Genomic DNA, 13,281 nt, shown 5'->3' with positions numbered 1-13,281 from the left:
ATAAAACAAGTTAGAATATATATATATATAACGTATATCTCCTCTAAATGGCTGGATTACCTTTTCAAGATAATATAAGGTGATGCAAACATGGCAGTAGAAATGGTCAGGAACATTTGTTTACACATTTGGTCTTCTCACAGTTATAGAGAGGGCCTATAGTCATTTTTATAAAGTGGGTCCCCAGAAAAAATACAGTTTGGGAAACACTAATCTTGTCACGGGGCATGATGGAGGACTCAAACGCAGACCAGGCAGAGCAGCGTGAAGAAGGTAATTTAATGAACAATAATCCTCCAGCAGACCTTACAGGAATCGGCAGGGGATCCACAGAACAGACAAGGGGAGGAAATCCAGCAGGAATGAGACAGGGAAGGCAGACTGGAAACCCGGGAACAGGACAAGCCAAACGGGCGGGTAGACATTGCAAGGATCTGGCATGGAGTGACTGAGGGGCAGGAGTTTATGAAGGGGGAAGAACAGGTGAGAAGAGTTGTGCTGATGAGGGGGAAGTGCTTGATTAATGATCAGAGGCAGGTGAAGGGAATTAGGCTGAGGGAGTGGCTGACAGGTAGAGTGGAGAAACACAAAGACACACAGAACACAGAGGCAAAGCCTAATCGTGACAAATCTGATTGTTGATGGAGGCCCTTTTTAACAGACGGACGGTGACCTCTTTGTGTGTGATCTCACATCTGAAGAGTTATCCTCTTCGGCTGCCATATTTCTTCCCAAACACTTACTGTACCTACTATATCATTAGCATACCTGCCACACAAGAACCAAGGATGCTTATTTGGAGATAATCCTCTCATCATATACCAAAATACTGCAGCCACACCAGCTGCGTAAAATCTATTTTTCAGGCCAAGTGTGAGTGATTATAACCGCCAGATCTCACGGATGACATTGAGTGGAAAGTGTACTGACAACTGCAGCCTTAACAGATACAAAAAAAAAAAAATAGCCTTATCACTGTTAGGTAACATGGAGAAAAAACAACACGAGGCAGAGCCAAAACCTCTTCTCCCCGTTGTCATTTGGGGGAGCTGCCAGCCTGGCTTTACTCAGCGTCTGCCAACAACGGCGTACGGCAAACACACACACTCACGTACACACACACACACACACACACACACAGGGGTTCAGGGGTGTTGGAATCTGGCAGGCGTCTCATAATGTCTGAATGTCACATCTTTATGCATGAATGCACTGTATTTACACACACAGGCGCGGTTACACTCGCGTACGCACATTTGCAAATATACAGATCCAGAGACGCACAGAGCTACACATGCATACACACTCTCTCACACACAACGCATATAGAGAAGTAGCAGCTGTCTTCCGCCTGCATCAGCAAACAACCTGACATTCAAATCAAATACTCCAGTCCTTGATATGTATTCCAGGCCAGTTTGTCCTCAGTTGAACAGACAAATACTGTCACACAGCTGCAGTGTTTGTTTTTTTTAGTTCTATCCTTGTTTTAGAGGATCAAGAGCAGCTTGATTTTTCGGAGTCCAGGCAGAATTACTGGCAGTCTGTTCCATTTGAAACAGAGTAGGCTATAATAAGGGTCTCTGCTCATTTCTCTGCAATCTGCTCTCTTAGATATAGTTTACAACACCAAACACAAACGTAATGTCCATGTTTAGATTTTCTGTATTTTACAAGTGGCACTTTCACGCCAACTTGTCACTTAAGATTTTGAAGCCCAAAGATATTAAGTGCTAAGGAAAGAAAAGAGTGTGTGGGACCCATGCAGAGCTCTTTTCACATTTGAGTGCTTGAGTGATCGCTGCTCAGAAGGCTTTTGGAATTCGGAGATTTTTTTCAGATGCATTTGAGTGAACATAGTGTTTTTCTGGCTTTGAATATGCAGAAGTACGGCCTTGTGGTTAATTGTGGTTCATTTCAAAGTGAAATCAAAAGCTGTTAAAAGTCACTGCTGCGTCTCCACAGTTGGTTCTTTTTGGAGCAATTAGGGCTCATTTATAAGATGCTCAAACTGTGACTAAACCGCTGCTGATGACTTTGAGCTTTTAATGTTTGGCTGCACATACAATTATGCACTGGGGGGGGGGGGGGGGGGGGGGGGGGTATTGCCCGCTCATGAACTTCTCACATGTTTATTTGAATCTGGTGCTTATTTGATGTACTGCATGGGCCTGTGATCTATAGAGAGGCGTATTTGTGTCTATTCTAATGTATGTTTCACTGTTGCATGGTCTGTGTTCGTGTTCATTTGCAGTATGATCCAGAGAATTCGGGCTTCATCAGTACGGAGCGGTTCAGGGACCTGCTGGCGACCCACGGCTCTGAGCTTGACCCCCACAAACTGGAAGTCCTGTTGGCCCTCGCCGATGGCAACGCCGACGGGAAGATCTGCTACCAAGACTTTGTCAACCTGGTGAGATGTTTGAACCTTTCATAGGCTTGGTGTTCAGGGGAAATCAATTGTTTATTGGCGCCTCTGCCCTTACTTCTGTGTAGTTGAAATAGTTATGGATATGTGCTCACATGCTGTGGTTTTCATATCAAGTCGGACTGAAGACTTTAACACCAAAGACTCTTGACTTCACTGAGACTTTGTACCTTTTGACTTGTAATGACTTGATCCTCCACAAGCCTCAAAGATGAAATATTATGTTACACAAAAAGGCCGCATCAAATCAGCTCGTCATTATCCCAACAATGGATATTCTTTCAATCAGTCCGTCAGCAGCTAATCATGTAAGGGGGGGGGGAGGGATGATACCTCCGATTGTCACATTCGACCGTGAATACTCACTCATCAGCTGTGATCAACAAAAATGGACAGGAACATAAAAAAACATTCAGCTCATGAATTACAAATGAATATACTGTGAGTCAGAAAAAACACACATAAAGAAACACTGGATCATTTTGGCTTTAAATACAAACTACACCAACATTTACTGAAACAAATTGAAATGGCATTAGAACTGTTAGGGCGAGTAATGACTTTTTTAATGACTAGAAACACAAATTTTAGGATTTAGTCTTGACTAGTTTCTAGACTCTAGTACATAAATAGCCAAGAACTGAGACTTATTTGTGACTTGCGAAACCATGTTTGTGTCCCACCTGTGGAAAAACTCCACTGTCCACCGAATCTATACTCGTTGTTTTACTGTCACACATCGCACACCATTTTTTTTTCCTCTTTACATTTTTACATCCAGCCCTAAAAGCCATACTCCAAAATCAGCTCAGCTGAGAAGTGGAGAGCCTTCCTAATAAAAAACGACTCTCAGTCTGGCGATAAACTCCTCTCTTGACGCTCACCTTGCCCCACTTTCAGTTTCACCTTCAAACTGCAGCCTGCTGCTGTTTGTCCATGGTCTCACTCAAGCATCTCCAGCTGTGCTCGCTGCCTCATAACCTTCTCACTTTCTGTTTCTTCCGCTGTCTCGCTGCTGTTCCTCATGGGAGGCCGAACTGCTGACCCGGGACGGTGTGGGAGTGGGATCGCAGTGGGAGTAGTTGTGTGGCACACATTACACGCCAACTACTGGGTGGCAGTGAGGGGCGTGTGCGTCTGTAGAGACTGTAGGGAATTCATTGTTGCCTGTGAGTGTGAGCTCTCTCTCTCGTTCCTCAGAGCTGCTTATTGTCTGATACGGTGGGTGAGGGATGAGCCCTGTGGAAAGCTTGGAAAAATGTCAAATGGGCTTTTTGCTGCTAGTTTCCAATTGGTGCATCCATGTCACGTGACAGGCGGTGGGTCATGGCGTGCAACTGAAAGTGGGACAGAGAGGAATGGGGTGCCGGCATCTGTGTGTTTTTTTTTCTTTTTTTCTGAGTCGCTATTGTGTCACAACAGAAGCTACACACAGGGAGGGGGGGAAGGGGGGGGGGGGATAAAGTAGGGTCATGTATTCATGATTATGGTAATATACTGTGCAGTGAATGAGTAAGAGTGAATACAATTAGTTTTATTAGTCGTATCGATTAGTTCATCATTTATCAAGCAAAAATGCCAACAGTTTGCTTGTTCCAGTTACTGAAATGTGACGATTAGCTCTCTGTTATTTTTTTAAATAATTGTAAAACATATTTGGTCCTATACGCTGAAAGTAAGAGTGTCCACCTCTGTTTCAGGAGACGGTTGTCTACATCTTGAATAAGGATTTCTGCAAATGTGAACCCGCACTAGTGTGAAAAGCTTGTAAATATGATATGAATAGCTCAAGGAATGTTGGGTATGTAACAACATAATGGACCTTCTAAGGGGCGGGCATTAATGGTCTCCAAAGGTCAAAGGAGTCAAAGCCAATATGGGAGCTTGAGAGAGAGTTATAATTCTTCCAGCAAGTTATTTGTCAGTGCCTGGTTTCTGTTGGTGCATCTCTATCTCTCCAGCTCTTCTGCCTTCACGGAAGGAAGGGAAGAAAGAGAATAGAAGTGGAGGAAGGAGGCGAGGACAGACAAACTGTGAGGGGTTTATATGTTGCGCCATCTCCCCTTAGCGCCGCGGCTCTTCCATCAATGTGATTGTCAGTAATTGCCTGCTCACTGCTTCGTCACAGTCAGCGTTCAACATCGCGGCTCGCTCCCTCTCTTTACCTTCTCCCTCGGCCTCTCTTCTCTTGCACAAGCTCTGAGTTTCTCCTTCTGTCCATCCATCTTCTGCTGTCTGACTCGCTCTCATAAAATGCACTGCGTCTGTTCTTGGTAGAAGCTGGCTCAGTAATATACTCAGTGTATGCTCAGTAATATATATATACTTCCTAAAATATTTACAAACAGGTTGAATCGCTCTGTTTAACCCAGAGTGGGATGAAATTGTGGAATGATCATGATGGATCTGTGCCGGTGCTTACGGCTGCACTCATATATATCCTGTGTGTATGACTGATACAGTCATAATATCGAAAACGGCTGACGCTGGTGCGGAGGCCTTATGTTTTCCGGGTGTCCGTCCTTCCTTCTGTCCATTTGTCCGTCCATTTCTCGTGAATCTATGTCCTGTTTTTCATGGTTTGGGCTTCGTAGTACCAATGCAAGTAAATCTTAATGCTACAGCATGATGTTTTAGACAATAGTTTGCTTCCAACAGTTTGTGGAAGTCCCTTTCCTGTTTCAACATCATCAAGTCTGGCTGGGGCCTCTTTGTTGCATGTTGGCAGGGGATACCAAAAAAAGAGAAAAGAAAGTTGAAGAAGAGAGAAAGACGTCTTTGCGTTGGCCAAACAAATACGTCCAAGTACACATTCCTGCTAGATTACTTTGTAGAGTGAATGCTGTGTTTCTAATTGGCCATTGACAAAAGATTAAATGATTGTAACTCATGGACCTATTTCTCAAACTGGAATCCCTGGATTGCATCTTACTGGGACCTGAAACAACATGCCCTTATCAACGGAGTCCCTTTAATTACATGTTTGTTGGTCCCTCTTTTCCAGCCTTCTTCCTCTTCCTCTACTTCCATCTGTCCTCTGTTTCTCCCTCTCTCTGTCTCTGGTTTATGTCTCTCTCGCCTCTCCTTCTCCTCTGGCTGTGCTTTCCATCGATCAAACGGTAAAATTGTCTCTCGCTGGCCGAACATTCATTTGCCCCCCTTCACCTCTTTCCTTTCCTTTCTCCCCCTCTCCTCATGCCAGTGGGTAAACAGGCAGGACGTCATTCTTTCTTTTGTGTCCTACAAAGAGGAGAGGAATTGCAGTCACTTCACACGAAGAATTGACCGTCTTTATGGAGCACGGCTGCCTTGGGGAGGTCTGTCTGTCTGTGTGTGTGTGTGTGTGTGTGTGTGTGTGTGTGTGTGTGTGTGTGTGTGTGTGTGTGTGTGTGTGTGTGTGTGTGTGTGTGTGTGTGTGTGTGTGTGTGTGTGTGTGTGCGTGTGTGTGTGTGTGTGTGTGTGTGCGTGTGTGCGCGCACTCTCTTTGCGGTCCAGAAGTGGCCATGGTAACGCATAATCATTTTCCCACAGTTCTCTGTGCCCAACATAAAGGCTGAAATAATTGGCTTTTTTTCTGCCGTTTATCTCCAAACGGTGATCCGTGCGGAGACACTAAAGCCTCATTAAACAGAAGAACTATCAGCCAACTGTTCCTTCATACAGAGATTTTATTGATATTCTGATTTACATCTGTCGTCTTATCGCTCTTTTCTCCTGGCTGTGTTTTCTTCTTCCAACTCTGTCAAATTGAAGTGAATTGTGATGTGTACCGTGGTGTTCACAGATAAGTATCTCCGCTATTTTCCAACGAAAGTGACATATTTAACTCTTATTTCTGTGCTAAGTTTGCGTTTGCTGTTGGATAAACATCAATCGCAGCTTCAAAACACAGGCAACACTTTAAAGTTGTGGCTTTTGAAGTTGCAGTAGTTATATCCATATGTGTTTTTTTTATTATACTTTTTATAGCACATTACATTCATTTATTTTGCCAATCTCTGTGCTTGCTAAAAACAATATCACTCACCTGTGTTGCCTTAAAGTAACATCCACCAACTGACACATCTGGGCTTCCTCCAATCCGAGAGACACAAACGCAGTAGTAGGGTTGAGTTATGGAGTGTGACATAAACAGAGTAAGAAAGAGTCTGTGGGAGTGGAGTGGCACCGGAGTCATTGCATCGTCATGGAGAACGTTGTAAAACACACAGCAAGTGTAGCAGAAGGCACAAAGCTCGTACTGTTACTGAATTGTTGCCCCTCAAAGAGGAACAGTTTGAAAGCTGTGATGAAGCTTGTGATCTTGGGCGGATTATGAGACAATGGGCCGCCGGGCACAGACATGCAAAAGACCATCCACCACCTCTCCTACATAAGAGCAAGGTACACAGACTTTATAGTTTACTCTTTCTGTGTTGTGTGGTTTTTTGTAGTTGTTATGCAATTTTTGGGGGGTTTTGTGTCCCTATGTGGTTGTTTTGTCCCTTTTTGTAGTTATTTAGTGTGTCTTTGCAGTAGTTTTGCGCCTCTTTGTGATCATTTTGTGGTTGTTTTGAGTCTCTTCATTATCCAGGTGAAGGCTGACACTTTGGGCCCCTGGGCCTCTACCCGTCAAGCCCGTTCAGTGATCCATCTGTGTGTAGATAATAGTCGGTGCACTCGGACGAAGGTTGTATTTCCCTGTATGCCGAGTACATTTTCAACCCTTGCTTCGGGATGAGGAATAGACACACGCGCTCTGATTACCTCTGCCTCTAAATGTCAAGGACACTCTATCAGAGCTATAACTGACCTCTTGGTCCTCTAGGGGGCGTCCTCTAGGAAGACGTCACTGTGGACGTATTCACCATTGTGTGTCAAGTTTGTGCATGTATGTTCAACTGAAAATGTGCGCATGTGTGTGTGTTTAGACATGTAGCTGCGCTGTATTTACGTGTGTTTGAAAATGAGAAGCCCACCGTTTGAAAAATGTGACACCTGAGCTCTAAAAACAGCAGCGCTAAATCAAAACAGATGGCAGCCCTCTTGAGACGAGAGAAGGTTTAAAAATAAGAACTGATACCGACTGGTGCTCTGAATGATGAACTACTTGTGAGGTCACCGCCCATCAAAAACGAACCTATAGATGTTTGGAAATGAACTCTTCACAGGCAGAGAGGGATTAAGAGAGAGGTTTGGTGGTTGCTCGGTGATGCTACAGGCATTCTGTTGCCATGGCGAGGTGGAAGGGGGCCATCAGTGTGCTGGACTGATGAGTGTGTGTGTGTGTGTGTGTGTGTGTGTGTGCATTGAGACTCCATTTGTACATTGTACATTGGATATATTTGATAAAGTACCTTGGTTCACATGTTAAATAAAACTGGATTTCTTTCTTCCTTCCTTTCTGGTCTTCCTCCTCTCTCTCTCTCTCTGCCTCCCTCTTGTCTCCTCTTCCACCCGGCATACCCCTTCGTCACCTTCCTCTCCTCCGTCCTCTTTTTTTTCCCAGATGAGCAACAAGCGCTCCAACAGTTTCCGGAGGGCCATCCTGCAGGGGAGCAGGCAGCTGAAAGGCTGCAGTCTCAGAGATGAGGCGGGCCTGGGTCTGTCTCAACGGCTGGTCCGACACGTCGCCTACGAGACGCTGCCCCGCGAGGTCGACCGCAAGTGGTACTTCGACAGCTACACCTACTGTCCCCCCCCCTGGCTCATCCTGGCTATTACCATTGCTGAGGTACATTGTTTTGGGGAGGGTGAGACCATTATGTGTTCTAAAGCTTGTCTGATTTAAAGGTACGCTGCAGAGCTTTTGACCACTTCTGAAAGCACGCCCGTATGCGCTCGAGCGCGTGGGTGAGGAACTAAACCAACTGCCTGCAAGCCACACAACACAGAAACATGTTCAATGTATTTTTCTTGAATATTGCGCATGTAAAGGATGATATGATGTCCATGTTTCATTGTGCTTATTGTGGGGCGAATATTGATTCCACTCCCCCTGAAAATCACACAATCTGTGTTTATTCACGTGTGTTCTCCCAGGTCGCCGTGTTCATGTACTATGGGCTCCAGCTGGACCGCTTGGTCCTGCAGGTCTCCAGCCCGTCCTTCCTAAAGAGCCCCTTACCTTACCACCCGCAGCTACGAGCCCAGGCCTGGAGATACCTCAGCTACATTTTCATGCACACTGGGTGAGTTCACGTCGAAGCGTTATCGCACTATCGGAGGGCGAAATATCATATTGAAGGCGAAACACAAACTAGAGGTCCGGCATATCTATGAGGCCTCGGGTGGTTTGGGTTTGTGACATTTAAAAGATGCAGTGAGCCAGAGCTTGTTACGCAACAATGTCATTAACAAAAAATACACAGTGCAATTCATATCCAGTGAAACACTCCAACTGAACGCGATTAAATCTTTTTCAGTCATGAGGGAGAAATGCAGATAAGGAAGAGGAGATGAGGGATGGCTCGTTGCTAATGAGTCTTTGGATGCATTTTGTAATACTCAGTGAAAGAAGTTACAAAACAAACAAGCAATTATTTTTGGAATATTCTTGTAATGTGTATATACTGCAATTTAATAAAACCTACCATTACACTTCCTCAGCTTATCTCTCCTCTCCTCTCCTCTCTTCTCCTCTCCTCTCCTCTCCTCTCCTCTCCTCTCCTCTCCTCTCCTCTCCTCTCCTCTCCCACTACAAGCACCACAGACTATTTTATTTTCAGTTTAAGCTAAGTCATCCAGATTTAATTAACCTTCTGGGTAAATGTAGTCTCAGGCAATAGTGAGAACTAATAAAATGGTAATTTAATTAGCAGAACCCGGAGGTGCCAGGGAAAGACGGTAGGGATGACAGTGTGTTGATAAAAGATGAAGTACGAGGACTGAATGGGAGGATAAAGAGAAGGAAGGTGGGATGTTTAACGTTCACCGATTACACAGGAACATATTGAAATGATTTCGGTCCTCGGGGGAATTGGTTGTAAAAAACAGAAAAAAGAAAAAGAGCCTCTGGGAATAATCTTTTGTCCAGCAATGTTTCCAATTTTATATGGCAATGGTTTATTTATTGCTGACATGGAAACATCAGCAACATCTTTCTAATAGTAAAATCATATTCTTTGTGGTGTAGCAGTACATGTTGTACGTGTTGCTTTTTAATCTTGAAGCACTTTGAATTACCTTGTTGTTGAAATGTGCTATACAAATACACTTGCTTTGCCTTGTCTTGATGATAAGAGAAAGCGCACACCACACTGATATGATGATGATAATGATGATGATGATGATGATGATGATGATGATGATGATGACCGTGACCATTTATAATTCTCTAAATTGCCATATCGCATCCTTTTGGTTAAATCCTCATCGAGTGCATTTAGTCACCTTGATTTCCTTTAGTGTAGCAGATTTTAGAAATGTTTGTATCAATGGGTGTTTGTGTTTAAGGCACACAACTTCTGAAATATGTGAGGCTGATCAAAAATGACTTTCAACAATTCAGGCAGTGTAAACGTTTCATTACTGGTTCAAACTGGATCCTTTGGGGCGATGGCCCAGAACAACATTGGTCGTTATGCTTGCCGGCTTAACCGGTTCGGCTCATTTGCTAATACTGATACCAGAGCCACTGGGAGAGACCTTCATTAGAAGGCCCTTCAAGACACATTTCTCAATGTCTCTGTATTGTACAAGGAGGTGAAGTACATGTAATAAATCAGGGTAAAATCCGGAGCACGGAGCTTCATAAGGGAAGCCAAAGGCGGTGTGACAGCTCGTGTGAGTCGTACAAATGGCACAATAAGCGGCCATCACTTTTTGTAACATCCTAGAAAAACATTTTCCTTCACATATTCTCTAATTAAATGTATATTTTCTGTGATTTTGAGGCTTTCCAAGAGACCCAAAGTAACTGCGTTCAAATCTTCCCATCATCAGACCTGTTTCTTTATTTAGATATCATTTACTAGAGACTGAGCGAAATCATCAGTGCGAGTGTGGAAAGGGATAAAAACCAGGACACTCCATTCACATATCTTTACGTGCATTTTGAAGTAACTCATTAGAAAAGCTGTACGGAAACGGCAAAATTCGATAAAACGTCTTCAATTGCAAACAAAAAGTTCATTCTCTCAATTGAGGTTGTTTTTGCTTTTGTTGGAAAAGAGTTGATACACTAAATGGATTATGGAAACGCCTTTGCCGATTAAACTTCTGACGTACCGAACATTTACGTCACATGACTGATCGGTGTCTACCTGGATATTCCCACAATGTGCAAATGCACGTCTTCGACTCCGGACGGCATGACACGTGGCAAACAACTTCCTGAAGACCTCTCTCCATTTTTCCATTAGATGGCCAAGACGACTTGTTTTGTTTGTGGTTCGCAACCTCAACTTCTTCTACTCTGTTTACTGGCGGATTACAGCCCATAGCGCCAACCTCTGACCAGACTACACTGTGGATCAAGTACATCAGCTCCAAACCCCTTGATGGAAACACACCTTATTCGCATTTCTTATTTGCGACATTTCAAAAGTTTGTTTAAAATTCACTTGACACATGATCCACCAGTACAGACAATACTGGGCTGTTTACCATTCAGCACCCAGTGCTTATAATCTTTAACAGGAAAGCTTCTGTGACTCACTGATGCCAATATATATATATCACTTTTGCCTACACACACACTCTCTCCCTCTCCCTCTCTCTTACACACACACAAACAAACACACACTTCTCTCTCCCGCACACGTCACGTTCACACAAACCATGTAATCCTATCAACAGCTCAGTAGAACGGATCCTTCACAATTCTCAACACTAAAACAGAGTGTAAATATTGGCCCCAAAACATCGCTCGGTAGAGCATTATGCAGACTCTCGCTCTCACTAAAACGTTGTATCCGTAGCAGTCCAGGAAAACTTAACTTAACCATGCTTCTAAACATTTTATGGCAAAATATTTCTCCCGGTATGGAGAGCATCACAATCTTTCCATCAGCTTGATGCAGCTGAGACGTAAAACGAAGTTTCACTGAGTTAGTTCAGTGAACTCTTTTATTGAGCACCCTGAAAGGCCGTGGTCATCTGGACACAATAGGACCTCTCATGGGTATCCACAGATCTGCCTGAGAGTGCAGCCCGTCCCTCACAGCCTCATTAGCAGTATAGAAATAGATAGCCGCTGTTACCTGGAGTGGAGTTGTCCTTGTGCGTTCGGACAGGCCTCTCCAAGCTAATCAATGTGCCACATTGTCTCTGTGATCACTGGAACGATCCTCTCTGTCGGCATTGTAGCCGAGGCGGCTGGGTTGTTTCAAACTAAATACATTATCGTCCTCGTCTTGTTTTAGTTGTCTGTGTTAGTTTGTTTGGGGAAGGCTTGTATTCGTTTCTGGGATGGGGAAGCTGTTTGTTGAATGACCGCACGGACAGAACACACAGCGCTCAGCCGTCCAAACTGTAGAATGAATGGGGGGGGGGGGGGGGGGGGGGGGGGTAATGGAGAGTCTCTGTCTCCCGTTTGCGTTCTGTCATCTCTCTTTTAGCAATGTGAAACAGAAATGACAGCATAATTCAGGCGGAGACAGAAAAACAGAGGAGAGCTAGTGATTGAAGCGAGTGAGAGACGATGATGACGACGAGAGAGAGAAAGAAGGAAGGATGGATTATGCTGGGACACCCGAATGTGTCCCTGCTGCTGACTGAGGTTTGGCTGGAAGGACTTTCTAGCCATGAAGGGCACAGTGAGTGTGTGTGTGTGTGTGTGTGTGTGTGTGTGTGTGTGTGCGCATGTGAGAGGGCGAGAACAAGTTTTTCCTTGCTTCTAGTCATCACAGTGAAACACATGCTGGAATCAGATTTGGGTAAATTTGCAGCAGCCACACACCTCTTGTTGTGTGTGTATGCATATTTGTGTGTGCGTATGTGTGTGCACTGTGTGTCTATGTGCATCACTGTGTGTCTATGTGCGTCTCTGTGCGTCTCTGTCTGTGTTCATATGTTATGTTTGAGTGCACTGGAGTGTGTTGATGATTATCCGTTGATGGAAGTGTGGTTTGATGTAGGAGCAGATGTCCTGTTTGTGTGTGTGTGTGTTTGTCTGTAAGCAAGTTTTATAACTAGGTCTTTGTAGGGAACAGGCAGGTGATAATGTGCTAAAATCTCTTACAGTCATTGAGATTTTTCTCACCACCTACAATCTTTTTAAACTGACTGTTGTTTAAAGGTGCAGTTCTTCTCTCCAAAATAATGGGACAATATGAAACTCGACTTGTGGTGCTCAGTGCGCCAAAAAACTCAACAGCAATGTCTCTTTCCAGAAACCATGACCCGGTTACTCAAGATAACCCACAGACCTTGTCGTGAGCAATTTCATGTCGGAACTCTTTACTATAGTTTTGACATGAAACTGCTCACAACAAAGCTGTGGATTTCTGTTTTTCAGAGGTATTTTTTTGTCACTGTACGCAACACAAGCCGAATGCCATAATAGTCCCATTATATTGTGGAGAAGGTAGAGATCTCTACGGCCGATGCCTCCAAAAATAGGCAACTCGCACTAAAACAATCTAGATTGATAAATAGCAGGGGAAATGTGTTCTTTTCATGCTGCTTGTGATTGCAAGTTTGTAATAAATAAAATAAGTGCATTATGGTTTGAAAAATGATCGTAAAAATGCATTTGTAATAAGGCACTAAGTGAACATTGGTGTGAACATTGGTGTGTCAAGTAGCCACAATGAAAACAGTAAATATAGCATTAAAACACTGCCAAACAGCGTTGTTAGCAATTTAGTTGTCATTTTTGTTCATACTCAATAGCTGCACACAAACATGATTCTTCCCAGTGTCAATGTTTA

The 13,281-nt window shown here is 43.9% G+C and overlaps 1 protein-coding gene across 2 annotated transcripts in view; it reads left to right on the top strand.

Annotated features, from left to right (window-relative positions):
• rhbdl3 (rhomboid, veinlet-like 3) overlaps window positions 1–13,281 on the top strand; it is a 49,223-nt gene that overhangs the window by 27,539 nt on the left and 8,403 nt on the right. For both annotated transcript variants that reach the window (XM_079158956.1, XM_079158957.1), the window contains exons 3-5: window positions 2,255–2,413; window positions 7,917–8,141; window positions 8,450–8,598. In XM_079158956.1, the coding sequence (XP_079015082.1) occupies window positions 2,255–2,413; window positions 7,917–8,141; window positions 8,450–8,598 (533 nt within the window). The remainder of the gene's footprint in view (window positions 1–2,254; window positions 2,414–7,916; window positions 8,142–8,449; window positions 8,599–13,281) is intronic.

This window comes from Pholis gunnellus (assembly GCF_910591455.1).
Source record: "Pholis gunnellus genome assembly, chromosome: 5".
Taxonomy (NCBI): domain Eukaryota; kingdom Metazoa; phylum Chordata; class Actinopteri; order Perciformes; family Pholidae; genus Pholis; species Pholis gunnellus.
This window is presented reverse-complemented; position numbering and strand designations above follow the sequence as displayed.